We start from the raw sequence: 15713 nt of genomic DNA, 5'->3' as shown, positions 1-15713 counted from the left end.
GTATTGCAGATGGAAGGGACTTAAAAAAAGTCTCATGCAGAAAGTGGTACCTGAGCTGAGTCTTGAAGCAAACCAGAGATTGTGTGATTTATAGGTAATGAGGGAATATACTCAAGGCCCTGGAGGTGGGGGAGTGGGGGACAGGGAGCCTCCCAGCAGCCAGTACAAAGGCACAGAGGCAGAGAGATGAGAGCTGAAGTGGTGGTTGTGATGGAACAGATGGTCAGAATGGCTAAATCACCGAGTACATAAAAGGGAAGACAGTGCTTTCTCAACTAGGGAAATGGACAGAAGAAAAGAATATGGATCTTAAAGCAAAATTTAATTTTTTTTAATATATCGTTTTCTTATTTGGGTGACAAGAACTCACACCATAAAACATGGGAAACAGGATACAATTTTCCATATGATCAAATTTTGTCAAACAGTTGCCTGTCAATAAATGGAAACATAACTGTCAATAAGATGAAACTGACTCAGTCGGCATGGAAGCATTTGATCCCAATGAGGAATGAAAGCCACTTTCCCAGCCTGAAGACCTTGAAAAAACATACCAGTAACCTCTCTGCAAAGGCTTCAGGTTACAGAGATAATGGTGATGGAGATGATGGAGCAAAGGTCAAGAGACAAACCCTGTGCAGAGTGTGATCACCCAGAAAATAATCCAAATTGGATGTTTCAGTACTTCCTTGGTGTGAACCAAGGTCTCAGAAGCTTTTGTGGTGGGCCCATGGCACCACCTAGTGGAGTCGAAGCCTCATCTGCACCCAGAATCAAGCAGGGCCTATTCATTTGGTACCTTCTGTTATTAAAAAAAAAAAAAGTTTCTCCTGTTTTGTTTACATTCCTACATGGAAAGATGACATGTCTAATTCATGAGACCTCAGTATTAGGGTAGCTGAAGGGAATATATATATATATATATGTGAATGTGAATGTGTATGTATGTATATATGTATGTGGAGAGAGGGAGGGGGAGAGAGGGAGAGGGGGGGGGGGAGAGAGAGAGAGAGAGAGAGAGAGAGAGAGAGAGAGAGAGAGAGAGAGAGAGAGCGCGAGCGAGCTCGAGGACACAGGGTGAGTTGAAGATGAAGGGAAGATACCTAAAAAAAATGTTTCTCACTGAAAAACTTTACATGTTCAACCGATAAACAATCTCAAGGTGCATGCTGAAGCTGGAAGAGACAATTCAAGGGAATGGCAGCATTTTAGGTTATCAAGTACCCTGGAATAAATGCAATAATATGACTTAAGTTTGGGCAGGGCATTTGACAGTCTCTCTGATTGTAGACAAGATAGAAATAAATGGATTAGAAGAGAGAACTGGTAGATTTGTAACTGACTGACTAGACCCAAACAGGAGTCAATGGGTCAATGCAAAAGGTGGTTTCTAATGGAGTGCTTCAAGGTTGTCTTTGGCTCTGCATTGCTTAGTATTTTTATTAATAACTTGGACAAAAGGCACAGATGATACTTATGAAACTTAAAAATGCCACAAATCTGGCAGGGATTGCTAATGTTGCATGATTCAGGAGCCTAAACACTGGGTACAAGCAAAGATGAAAGATAACAGGGATAAATGTAAAGTTTGTTTTTTTTTTTTATTTCACAAGTAAAATATGGGAAGGAAGGAGAGCCAGTATGGCTAATCAGCAATTCTGAAAAAGACCTCAGGGTTTTAGTGGACTACAAGAAACTAAATGAGTCAACTGTGTGATGTGGCAGCCAAAAGAGATAATGAGAACTAAGGCTACACTGAGAGACATCCTGTCAAGCAACAGAGAGATTGTCTCACTGAAATGTACCTGAGGTGAGATCACATTTGAAGTACTATATTCAGTTCTGACAGAAACATTTTTAGATATAAAGCTGCAGATCATCCAAAAGAGGGCAACCAGTATTGTGATGGACCTTAGGATCATGCCATATGAGGTTCTGTTTAAAGAGCCTGGGATATTTAGCCTAGAAAAGAGGCCTTTGGGTGGAAGGGATATGGTAGACTTCCTCACATATTTAAACATCTCTCAAGTAGAAATGGGAAGAAACTTGTTCTTCTCGTTCCCAGAGGAAAAAATTAGGAGCAAAGGGAGCACGCTTCAATTTGATATAAGGAAAAACTAGTCATTAAAGTTATCCACAAGTGAAATGGGCTGCCTTGGGAATTCAAGCAAAGGCCACTGTCAGAAATGCTATGAAGAGAACTCCTCTGAGGTTGTAAGGAGTCTAAAGAACTTCAGCTCTGCTCCTTACATCAAAGTACCCTCCCCCAGGTCTTCAGTCCCTTCCCATGTAAAATAAGGATAATATCTGTCCTCATTGGAGTGTTGTGAGGAAAACATTTTGTGGACTTAGCACTATGCAAATAAAGTAGTCTATTGCCATCACTATTTAGTCTAAATCTCTAAATTTATAGGAGAAACCAAGCCCCAAGTCACACATCACTTCTGATGTTAGGGCCAACGTCAGAATCTAGCTTCCATCGCCATGCTACCACTGTCTTTATGATTCTTTTCCATGAGATTCTACAAAATCAATGCTATCAAATTAGCTTCATGGCACTTTTCTCCTAATAACTCTGAAGTGTTATATAAATATTATTCTGTTCATTTTATAGCAGGGAAAACAGGAAAGCACAAAACTTCTTCAATGTTATGAAATCAGATAAAGAACAAGGATTAATTGGATTTATCTACCAGTTGATAAGGTGGCATTCCTATGTACAGATGTTACATTTTGAGACTAATGGTCAAACTCAATCACTCTAAACTGGCCACCAAACTTCCCTACCCAGGATGCTGTTGTTATACAATCAAGGAGACAGGTCAGTTGAGTTTAAAAGAAGGAAAGCAGTGTCATAGCGTCAATAGCCCTAATGAGGACATTAGCCTCTCAACCCTCCCCAAGCTGCCTATACCTGCCTGAAAGTAGGAAGTACAGAAACTTTTGGGATGGTAATATTCCTAAAATGACATCTGTAAGGTTGCTGAAGAGACAACTGTCTTAAGACAGAGATCAAGAGAGCCAAGGAAAACAATTCCCTCCTTATGTTTTATATGTCTTGTGCATTAACCTACTTGCCAACAACTTAAGGTCAATAAATGACATAGATGATTACTATTTCACAAAATCTGACATCATCTGAACCCTTTTCTAATCTCTTTGGCATGTCCACGTTAGAAGCTGTGGGGACCCTGACAACTGACAACATCTACTACATGTATCTCTTACAGAAGGTAGCAGCACAACCAGCAAGGACAAAATGAATGCCTGGAAAGGTCACAGAACTGGGAACATGGAGGAAGGGAAACAGAGGGAAAGGAAATGATAAGGAAGAAAGATTAAAACAAAAGAAGGGGAGATAAAGTGTCAATACAGTGGAGTAAAAGGAAGGCAATGAAAGCACATTAGTAGGAGAAAAAAAAAGACATCATCTGGAGGCTAGCCCGAAAAACACCAACCAAGCTTGTTGGCTAAGGAATAATATGCACTTCTGTGAGGTTTGTAGGGATGGCTGGTTCTACAGGCAGATTCTCCAAATATCTGTGTTTTCTCATTCCAGGACAGTTTTTTCATGTATGAGAAGCTATGCAGCATTGTGGCAGGGCCTATATGCATCTCCACCTGAGTTGTTTGCAGACTAAGAGCTGAAAGGCCAAGGACTTTTTATAGACATCTCCCTGACCTACCATCCCACTTCCCTCCAGACTGATGCCAAATTAAAGAGAGCTTTGTCTGACATTCAATGTCTTACACAATCTGAAAGCATGGGTATTCATTGTTGCAACAGCAGTATCTATAGTGGGGCAAAGAATGGAAGATCTCCCAAACTGTCTAGCAGTATGACCCTGGCATGGCATCCAGGGCTTCTTCAACTTTTCCCACTTGTGACCCCTTCAGTGCTTCTTAAACTCTGGGTTGAGACCCCATATGGGGTTTAAGAATTTAACTTATGCCTGCCTGTTTCCTCAACTGGTAAAATGGGGATAATAACGGCACTTCCTTCAGGGTTGTTGTGAGGATCAAATGAGAGAACATCTTTAAAGTGCTTTGTACATAATAGGTGCTTATTCCCTTCCTTTCCCCCCTTTCTAGCTTCTTCTCCTCTTCCTCCCTTTTCTACATACACTATTCGCCAGACAAACTGAACCCCGCTCCCCAACATGAGCTCTCCCACCTCTATACCTTTATTCATGTTGTTCCCTATGCCTGGAACACTTTTCCTTTCCAATTTTTAAAGTTTTCTCACCCTAAAAGTTCCCTCTGCTCCTGTGCCCTCTTCTTCTGATCTGATCTGATCCTAGCAGAACCTCCCTTTAAAGCTAAGTGTCAGAAAAAGGGCCCAGGCCAGCCACGTCTTCCTTCTTCACCTCTCTCTGGCCTCCAATCCTGACTCTCCACCACCACATCATCTTCCCCTCCCCCACCAAACCCCTGAATCTTCAGCTAGCTTTTCAGCTTCCTTTTATGTGTTATTTATTGCGAATTTAAGCTCCTCTGTCTTCTGTTCAGATTTGTATTCCCAGCCCTTAAAGACAGAGCCCAGCACAAAATAAGTGCTTAAGAAGTGCATAATGACTTCATGCCTGAATCCAAATGCCATTTCAGCCAATAATAACTAACTATCCACATCTACCACCATAGGACATAGTTTGAACTTCTTGTGAATTTACCATGTTTGTGCTGTATCAACCCTGAGGGTAACGATCCTGTCTGATAAGAACTTTTTATCTCTCTGTAGAGCCGAGCACAATAATCCAATGTATACAGTAGGCTCTTAACATACTGAATGAACTAATACAAGATGACAAAATTTCTTAAGATCCTCCCTGCTAGGAAAACTATATTTGTCAAAAGATGGTGATACAGCCCCTACTAGCAACAGGCTACCAAATCCACATTCTGATGGCGACGTTTCAGCTACTATTTTCATGCAACAACAATAATGATAAGCCGGGGTAGAACACCTGTTCTAGACACAGCATTTACATTCATCCTCATTTTCCTGCCCCCATTGTCCCCACCCCCCTAATAAATGTTAATTTTCAGATACACACACCCTTCCCAAAGAGGAACAAGTTCTGGAGCAGCAGTTAACTACTACTACTTCTGACATAGTCACCTATAAAACCTATGGATTAATTTTTCTGACTGGAGGGGGCAGTAACAGTAAAAATGGCTCAGAGTACAAAAACATTTCAATTTAATATAATCAAAATTATCCATTTTGCATTTTGTAATGCTCTCTCTCTTGTTGGGTCATGATTTCTTTTCTTTTCCGTAAATCTGATAAGTAAACTATTCCTTGCTCTACCAAATTACTTATAGTATCAGCCTTTACTCCTAAATCATGAACCCATTTTGACTTTATTTTGGTATATGGTGTAAGATATTGGTCTATGCCCAGTTTCTGCCCTACCATTTTCCAATTTTCCCAACAGTTTTTGTGAAATAGTGAATTATTAGCCCAGAAGCTGACCTCTTTGGGTTTATCAAAGAGTAGATTGCTACAGTTATTGACTTCTCCATCTTGTGTTCCTATCCTATGCCAATGCAACAAAAATTAGGAGGGAAGCAGAAAATTGGGAGAAAATCTTTACAACTAGTATCTCTGATAAAGGCCTCATTTCTAAAATATACAGGGAACTGAGCCAAATATATAGGAATACAAGCCATTCTCCAATTGAGAAATGGTCAAAGGATATGAACAGGCAGTTTTCAGAGGAAGAAATTAAAGATATCTACAGGCATATGAAAAAAATGCTTTAAATCACTACTGATTAGAGAAATGCAAATCAAAACAACTCTTAGATACCATAACTCTCCTGTCAGATTGGCTAAAATAACAAAACAGGAAAATGATAAATGCTGGAGAGGATGTGGGAAAATTGGAACATTGTTACATTGCTGGTGGAGTTGTGAGATGATCCAGCCATTTGAGAGCAATTTGGAACTACGCCCAAAGGGCTATAAAAATGTTCATACCCTTTGACCCAGCAATACCACTTCTTGGGTTGTATCCCAAAGAAATCATACAAGCGGGAAAAGGACCCATATGTACAAAAATATTTATAGCGGGTCTTTTTGTGGTAGCTAAGAATTGGAAATCAAAGGGATGCCCATCAATTGGGGAATGGCTGAACAAGCTGTGGTATATGAAGGTGATGGAATACTATTGTGCCATAAGAAATGGGGATGATACGAAGTTCATAACAACCTGGAAAGACCTACACGACATAATGCTGAGTGAGCGGAGCAGAGCCAGGAGAACATTATACACAACCACAGATATGTGGATTCTGTGAGGACCAACCCTGACAGACTTCGCTCTTCTCAGCAACACAAGGTACAAAGACAACTCCAAAGGACTCACGATGGAGAATGCTATCTACATCCAGAGAAAGAACTATGAAGTATGAATGCAGATTGAGGCCCACTTCATGCTCGCCTTTTTCTCCCCCCTTTTTTTTTCTTCTCCTTTGTTTTTGTTTTTGGGTTGTTGTCTTTTTTTTGGTTCTGTTTCTTCTTTCTCATGATTCATTCCATTGGTCATAATTCTTCTCCACAACTTGACTAGTGTATAAATTAATTCAATGCGAAGTTATTCGTGGTAGTTATATGAGATTCCATGCCGTCTTGGGGAGGGAGGGGAGAAAATCTGGAACTCAAAATTATGTAGAATTGTGTGTTGTAAATTAAAAATAAAAATTAAAAAAAAAATGGCTCAGAGTTCCACAGCCATTTACAGAATGACAAAATGCTTCAATCACATTATCTAAATTGTAAGTAGGTAACACAAATGGTATTCCAATTAATGGACTGGGGAGAAGGATCATGGAGGTGGCTGGGCTGGGACCTGAAACAGCATCATTTCCACTACTACCACTAGTGCCTCTGATAAAGTGGGATGGGGAATAGTAACCTAACAAGTCATTTGTCTAGTTGTAGACAAGCCATCTGTCTGGCTATGTTTATCTTATTAGCATCATTCCTACAGAACACACTGGCTTCAGATGATGCCAATGGACACGGGTTCAAGTCCGCACTTTGCCACTTACTATCTGCATTAACTCAAATTCACATAAACTCTACAGGCCTAATATTTTGCATCTATAAAATGAAACGACTGGACAGAACATCTCTAAGATCCTCTTGATTTCCAAATCATATGTTCCCATGAACCATATGGCAAAATTTATTAAAGAAGACTGAAACTTTTTACTTTTTCCCTCCAAGTAGTAACAACAATAAAAACCTTGAAAGCTGCTTATAGAAAGGCAACAAAATCAAAAGCCATGAAGACAAAATAATAAATAAAAACTAGTGAGAAACATAAGGGAGTGTATCTGCACATTTGAACTGCAAATGAAGCTAGATGCTGAGAATATAGTCCTCAAAACGGAAAAGCTGAGAAATCTTATGCTAGAGGTTTCTCAGAATTTATGGACAATGCCCTCCACACACCGAGGAGGAGAAAATGGCTTTTAAAACACAAAGCCATCCTCAGGCCATCATCCACAGCATATCATTCTAGAACCATGTATAAGATGAGCTTAGGGACCAATGAGGTTAAAACATCAGCTTTGAACACAGTGGCAAAAACTTGTCAGAAAAAGGAAGTCAAGGAAGTGAGGTGAGGGAAAAAAGGTGGTGAGGCAGGAAAAGTTTAGACATACAAGGTTATATAGCAGTGAATACATACTCTCAATAGCCACTGAGGACAACTCTGTCTTATAACAGTGTAATAACTTAATTTCATAATGAACTATGCTCAGTATATTTTATTTAATAAGATAGGGAAATATGTTACACATCTTATAAAGATTTCTACTGACAAATCATAAACAAAAAAAGCTGGATAAGAGATAGCTTTCCTTTAGCTCTCTTCCAAAAATACTACTCTCTCTCTCTCTCTCTCTCTCTCTCTCTCTCAGTGGGGCTCCTCCATAAGAAACAAGCAAAGCCTTACCTGATCCAAATCCCTGCTCTGGGGATGCACATCAAGGAGGGGAGCAGGGTAAGCAGCCATTTCCCATCTCCTCTTTCCTCCATCCAAGGGATTACATTCTTAGCACTCCTCCCCCACCCTGACTGATAATTGTTCGATCAGACATGAACATATAACTCAACTTTAATCTCCTTATTTACCAATGGCAGGACTCCTCCTGAAGTTGGGTCTGGACCAATGCAAGATTTAATTCACTCACCAAGATTTGGGCTCCCCAAAGTGCAGGTAATTGATACTGTAGAGATCCATGTCTTCTGTGTGCCAAGCAAAGGTGGTTTTCCACATCCCAAAGTACAGGTAGGGAGTGTTCACGCCTTCTATGATAATCCCACATTCATGTTCCACCATGTCCAAAAGGGTGTTCAAATTCCCAATATTCCACTCCTCGACATCCTAAAGAAAGGGCAGACCATCAAAATCATTCCCTTTGACTTTTGATTGTACTCAGTTAAGAAATCCTGTCGACTCTACCTTTGCAACATCTATTGTTCATTCCCTCAGATGCTAGGTGGCCTGCAACTGACTTAAGGATTCAACGGTGCTAGGTATACAATGATAACACCCTAAATTATGGAAAAGGCAATTGAAGGAAGTAGCAAATCTAATGCAGGAGCCTATCAATTACAAGCCCACATACATCTCATCCAGCCTAGCATCACATGAAGTCATGTTCAATATGTTTCATCATTTGTAGATCACTTCCAACTATTTATTTCAATGCCAATTATATGGCTCTCCCCATGCCACTGAGATTCCCCCACAGAGGGTCAATATTCCACAAGCATTTTCCAGGCCCCTATTACGTGCATAGCAATGTGCTAGGCCTGAGAATAAAAAGACAAAAACGAGCAGCAAACTCTGCCAGTGTGGAACTTTTATTCTACTGGGGAGGGCACATAAGGGCATAGAACATTTGGAACCTATAATTCTGCTAGCTCCCTCCACAGGAAAGCCTATAACTTATCGGATAAATCTTGGGAATTGCCCGAGGTAGAGAGTTTAGTGATTTGTCCAGGTTCATGAAAATATTGCCAGAGGCAGGACTGAAACCCAGGTTTTGACTCTCCAGGCCTCCCCCACCATGCCGTAGTAACCTCATCACCCTGGAGATACAGGTTCCTGCAGCGCCTTCCCCAGATGCCACCCACACTTTCATTCCTTCTCAGGGCTACCCTGTAGGTCCTCTGGACTTCCTCCCACTGTCTCCCTCAAACTCTTTTTCCCCTTCCCTAGATGTACTCTCTTCTGCTACTAAAATTCAAGTTCCCTAAGAGTAAGGAATGCCTTTCTTTCTGCATGTATCTATATTCCCCAGCTTAGTACAACCCATGGCTGGTTCATAGAAAGTGCTTCCTAAACCCTTGCTGATTTGTCTTGACACCAAGCACAGCCCTCTATCATCACACAACCTCCATGTAACACACACATAATCAAATACAAGAGAATTGGAGGAAAGAGGGATGAGAAAAGACATTTTACAAGAGACGACAACTGAGATCAGACAGCCCTTAAAGGGGGCCAAGAATTCCAAATGGCAGAGGTGAGGATAGAATGAATTCCAAACATGGGGAATGCTTGTGAAAATGGGGGAGGAGATGGGATTCCTAGCTCAAGGAACAGTGAAGTGGGTTAATTTGGTGAAACACAGGGTGTGCATGTGAGAAAGGAGCAGAAGGGAAGTAAGCCTTGGAAGTAAACTGTAGTCAGGCTTTAAGAACTACGCTGAAGAGCAAGCATTTTATCCTAGGGCAGCTAAGTGGCACTGTGGATAGAATGCCTGACCTAGATTGAGGAAGACTCATCTTCCTAAGTTCAAATCTGGCCTGAGATACTTACTAGCTCTGTGACCCTAGCAAGTAGTAGCAAGTCATTTAACCGTTTGCCTAAGTTCCCTCATTTATAAAATGAGCTGAAGAAGGAAATAGCAAACCACTCCAGTATCTTTGACAAGAAAACACCAAATAGGTTCAGGAAGAGTCAGACATGACTGAAAAGTAGAACAATAGAAAAAATACAAAATACAAAATACAAAAAAAAAAACTGAAAAAAAAAAAAAAACCAGGGAGTCCACTGAAACTTCTTGAGCACTGTACCTTAGAAGGATTACTTTAGCAACTCTATCAAGAATGGATCAGTGTATGTTGGTAGAGTTGTGAACTGATCCTACCATTGTGGAGAGCAATTTGGAACTATGACCAAAGGGCTATAAAACTGCTCATACCCTTTGATCTAGCAATACCACTATTAGGTCTATATCCCAAGGATATCCAAAAAAGGGCAAAGGGGCCCTATTTATACAAAAATATAGCAGCTGTTTTTGTGGTGGCTAAGAATTGGAAATTGAAGAGAAGCCCATCAACTGGGGAATGGCTGAATAAGATGTGGCATATGATTGTGACAGAATATTACTGTGCTATATAAAATGATAAGTAGGATGATTTCAGAAAAACCTGGAAATACTTACATGAGCTGATGCATAGTGAAATGAACAGAACCAGGAAAACATTGTACAGAGTAACAGCAATACTGTTTGATAAAGAACTGTGAATGACTTAGCTATTCTCAGCAATACAAGACAATCCCAAAGGACTAGTGATGAAGTATCATACTATCTGCCTCCAGAGAAAGAAGTGATATTGTTTGAATACAGACTGAAACATATTATCTTTCACTTTCTTTCTTTCATTTTTCTTTTATTCGAGTCTTCTTGTACAAAATGACTGATATGGAAATGTTTCACATAACTGTACATGTATAACCTGTATCTGATTACTTAACATCTCAGGGAGGGGGAAGAGAAGGATAGAATTTGGAACTCAAAACTTTAAATAAAAATGTTTTTAAAAATGGATTTGTGTGGGGAAACCAATTGGGAAGTTATTGTCATTCTCTAGGCCAGGGGTAGGTAATCAGCAGCCTTGAAGCCACAAGTAGCCTTCTAGGTCCTTCGGCGTGGCCTTTTGACTGAGTCCAAGTTTTACAGAACAAATCCTTCATTAAGGGGGTCTGTTCTGTGAAGTTTGGATTCAGTCAAAGGGCTGCACTTGAGGACCTAGAAGGCCACATGTGGCCTCAAGGCTGCTGGTTCCCCGCCCCTGCAGTCTAGGCAAAAGGTGATGAGGATCTGAACAATGAGTAGAGAGGAGACAGATGGAAGAAATATCATGGAAGGAGAACTGAAAAGAAGTTCCAAGAGTAAGAAGTTCTAAGGATGACTCTGAGGGTGCCAACATGGTTAACTGGAAAGATGATACATTCCGCAGACATAGGGAAGTTTGGAGGAGGGACAGAGTTCTGTTTTGAACATGCTGACCTTGACTGACTATAAGACAACTAGATGGAAATGTCACCAACTCAACAAACCATAATTAAATACAAGGTAGTTTGGAAGGGAAAGCACTACAAGTGTGGCAAATCAAGAGAGGTTTCATAAAGCAGGTGACGTTTTCACTGTGTTTTAAAGGAAAGGAGGGATTCTGTGAAGCAGAGGGTCTAGATTCTAGGCATGGATAGTTAGTACAAAAGTCAAAGTAACAAGAGAAGAAATGTTGTATGTAAGGGAAAACAAGACAGTCAGTTTAGATGAACCATGAAGTGCACGAAGGGGACTAATGCATGATAAGCCTTACACTAATAACAAAAGACATAAAAGTTTGTTTTCTTAAAGGAATGAAACACACTATAATTCCTTACAAAATGAAAGTTATACTGCAAAAAAAAAAAAAGGGGGGGGGGTGGTTAATTAAGGTGTTCTGCTAGGGCTGAATGGGGAGAATCTTTGTTCCAAAACTCTCAGTACTCAGCCTCATGCCATTCTTGCAATGCAAACATCAGCCAGGATCTCCATTTTACTGAGATAATACAATATGGAAAAGTGAGATGACTCAATATTCTACCTCCCACAACAGCAACATCATGTGATGACTAACGTTGATGGACTTAGCTCTTCTCAGCAAGGCAGGGATCTAAGACAACTCCAAAAGACTCATGATGGAAAATGCTGTCCACATCCAGAAAAAGAACTTTGGAATATGAATGCAGATCGAAGCAGACTATTTGCTCTCTTTTTTTTTTGTTTTTTCCTTCTTCCTCATGGTTCCTCCCGTTCTAATTCTTCTTCACAACAAGACTAATGTGAAAATATGTTTAATATGAATGTATATGCAGAGCCTATATCAGATGACATGCCATTTGGGGAGGGGGAAGGGGGGGAATTTGGAACTCAAAATCTTATGGAAGTGAATGTTGAAAACTAAAAATTAATTAATTTAAAAAAAAAATATTCTACCTCCCAAGTTTCACTTCAAAGGGCTTTCCTCAAGAAAAGTGAACCCTCTCCACATCACAGGAGCCTGCACCCCTAAACTAAGAGCAACTCCCATGCAGATGAAATACTGAAGTTACCTTTGATCCTCCCCTCTTTCTAATTCTTTACCTCAGCAATTAAACACCATGTCCTGCATATTCTCTCTGCACCATGTTTCTCACCTCCCTTTCCTCTGCACTATTTTCTTTTGGAGAATCCCAGCATTAGAGCTCTAGAGCTAGAAGGGCCCTCAGAGGTCACTGAGTCATTACCACCAGCCTAGTAAAGATGCCGATGACTGTCCAGCTAGAAAACAGCAATAACCTTACAAGTCTTCTCGCTTCAACCACTGACCCCTCACAATCTCCCTTCCATACTTCTGCCAACACCATCTTCTGCACGAATCCTGTAGAATGTCTTGACTCTAAAAATTTAGTGGTTCACTATTACCTACAGAGCCAAGCTCAAAGTCCTCTGCCTACTACTCAAAACATTCCACAAGCCCCTCCTCGCCTCTTTCCAACCTTATCTCCTATTACTCTACTTCCTGTGCTCCAAGCTCCAAAAGGTACAAATCTCTGTCCCCCAAACACTTTGCATCCCTTTGCTCATGCTCTCCCCTTGCCCGGAATAACCTCCCATCTATCTTTTAAAGCAGAAGTTCAGCACCTTCTTTGTGTCATGGTACCTGCTAGAAGGCTAGCAAAGCCTGGGTCACCTCACTCCCCTCACCCCATGATGTTTTTAAAGTATTTTTAAATATATAAAATAAAATACACAGGATATATCTTGAAATAGTTATCAAAATACTTTAAAGAACAAAGTCACTGATACCAATAGGTTATGAATCCTTTGTGTGAAAGCTCACCTTGAATGCCGCCATATCCCAGAGGATCCCTCTGAGTAATCAAGATCTTCCCCTTTGATCTCACCTGATAATCACCTTGTCTGTACTTCTGTAATAAACTTAGGCCAAACTATGGATCAGAAATTTGGTATCCTTTTTTAAACTTTTTATAAACATGTTTAAACATACAGAACTTGTTCCTTCTTACACCCCAAGTGTTCGCTCTGTACATTCATCTGTTGCATACAACAGCACTCTAATTGCTTAATAACATAATTGATTCTCTTGAAATAGAAGAATGGCTTCAGAATGGTTGGAAATCTAACACAAACAAAAAGACCTAGTTTAGTCCTGGGATGTGTAAGCCTCCACAGATAAGAAAAGCACACAGAAGCCACAGAGGGAGGGTCTCATACTCACTGTGGCCCACAGCCTAGCATACTCTCTACACACAAAGCCCCACGGGCCACAAACACCTGCATTCATTTTTGCCTTCTAAAAAGCTTATTGTGAGCTTCAAGACAGGGACCTTGTCTTATCTTAACTTTGTATACGCTATGCACATAGAAGACAATTAAATATTAGTTGAACTGAAAAGTAAACTGAATTAGCAGAAAAGTATATTCATCCCTTGAAAAAATTTTACTTTAAAAGTAAAGTGAAATTTTTTATCTCAAATCCCGATAACCAGGTTGCCAAAAGTTAGTTTTCCTCTGTGCTACCAGTAGACACATGTGTTTAGACCCTTTTCCAAGAAGGACCTGAGAAAACCATGAGGTTTCTAAACCCCTACCCCCTGACCCCCAACTAAGTGTGAAGAAAGTGCTTGGCAAATAAGCACATAACTCATGAATTATTACTTTTACTATTGAGAAATAATAATATTGTGTTCATAGCAAGCCTTAACTTTGGACTGCTGAGAAAACAGCCACAAACTTTTATCACCTAAGAGATTAGCTATTTTAATGTCTTCCTTTTCTGAAGGCACTGAGAACCAGAGAAGGGATTTAACCAAACCAGGGGGCAGAGCTGAGCTAAGAGCACTCAAGTCTAGAACAAGCCCCTTGTTACATGGGCTCTAACTGCTGTCTTGGCTCTTCCCTCCTCTCCGAGAAGATTTCTCATCTGTAAAATAGTGATGATTAGACTTGTCCTCTCCATCTCACAGGATCAAATGAGATCTTGTAAAATAACTTCAAGAACCATAACTATACAAATTCAATCTATTATTATTAGAACTATGTCCACTACCGTGGATACAGCGCCAGCCTGGAGTGAGGAACAATCATCTTCCTGAGTTCAAATCTGGCCTTAGACACTTACTACCTGAGTGACCCTGGGCAAGCCATTTTACCCTGTTTGCCGCAGTTTCCTCATCTGGAGAAGGAAACAGCAAACCACTCCAGAATCTTTGCCAAGAAAACCCCAAATGACGTCACAATGAGTCAGACACAACTGAAACAACTCAACAACAACAAACATTCTCTACATCACCAACTCAAACATTCAAAAAATGGTTTTTAATGGTGGGCTTCAATGCTTCTCCAATAAAGTAAGCTGCCTGCCTGCAAAGCAAAGCAAAATGGGGATGAAAAGCAGGAGAAAAGGAAAATGACAAATGCTAGAAGGGATGTGAAAAAACAGGGACACTAATGCACTGCTGGTGGAGCTGGCAATTGGTCCAATCATTCTGGAAATCAGTTTGGAACTATGCCCAAAGAACTATAAAACTGTGCATAGCCTTTGGCCCAAAGATACCGCTACTAGGTCTATATCCCAAAGGCATCGAATAAAAGAGAAAAGGACCTATATGCACAAAAATATTTATAGCAGCTCTTTCTGTGGTAGCAAAGAATTGGAAAATGAGGGAATGACCAGCTGGGGAACAGCTGAACAAGTTATGATGGAATACTACTGTGCTGTAAGAAATGATGAAGGAGACAGTTTCAGAAAAACCTGGATAAACTTATACAAATTAATGCAAAATGATGTGAAGAAAACCAGAAGAACATTGTACACAGTAACAACAATACAGTAACAGTGATCAGCTGGACTTAGCTATTCTGATCAAGACAATGATGTAAGACAACTTCAGAGAATTCAATGTTGAAAATTTTTTTTAACAACATGACTAATATGGAAATGTTTTACATTATTTCACGTCTATGATTGATATCTTATAACTTGCCCTTCTCAATGGGTGGGGGAAGGGTTGGAGGAGAGAATTTGGAACTCAAAAAATTTTCAAATTAATGTTAAAAATAAATAATAATTTTTTAAAACGACGAATCTGACTCAAAGGCATAGGTCCCCATTGCCTTAGCTCCCTCAAACTTCCACTATGTGTGCTTTTTAGTATAGGTATAGGTATGCAAACCAGCCGGGGTAGGGAAAATCACTTCCTCTCCATTCTTACAGCAATAATGCTCTTATAAAACCTCATACCTACGATACTAGAGTAGCCAGTTCTACCTCCCCTATTCTACAATCCATCACTCTCACAGAAAGAATAAATCTAATTATGTCACCACTCTGCTGAAAAATCTCCAGTGACT

The 15713-nt window shown here is 40.2% G+C and overlaps 1 protein-coding gene across 2 annotated transcripts in view; it reads right to left on the bottom strand.

The window, feature by feature from the left end:
* Positions 1 to 15713, bottom strand: part of KDM4B (lysine demethylase 4B) — a 277035-nt gene that overhangs the window by 193901 nt on the left and 67421 nt on the right. For both annotated transcript variants that reach the window (XM_036755284.1, XM_036755292.1), the window contains exon 5: positions 8205 to 8398. In XM_036755284.1, coding sequence (XP_036611179.1) covers positions 8205 to 8398 — 194 coding nt within the window. The remainder of the gene's footprint in view (positions 1 to 8204; positions 8399 to 15713) is intronic.

The sequence above is a fragment of the Trichosurus vulpecula genome, chromosome 1, assembly GCF_011100635.1.
Source record: "Trichosurus vulpecula isolate mTriVul1 chromosome 1, mTriVul1.pri, whole genome shotgun sequence".
NCBI lineage: Eukaryota > Metazoa > Chordata > Mammalia > Diprotodontia > Phalangeridae > Trichosurus > Trichosurus vulpecula.
The sequence above is the reverse complement of the archived record's forward strand: the minus strand, read 5'-3'. Positions and strand labels throughout refer to the sequence as shown.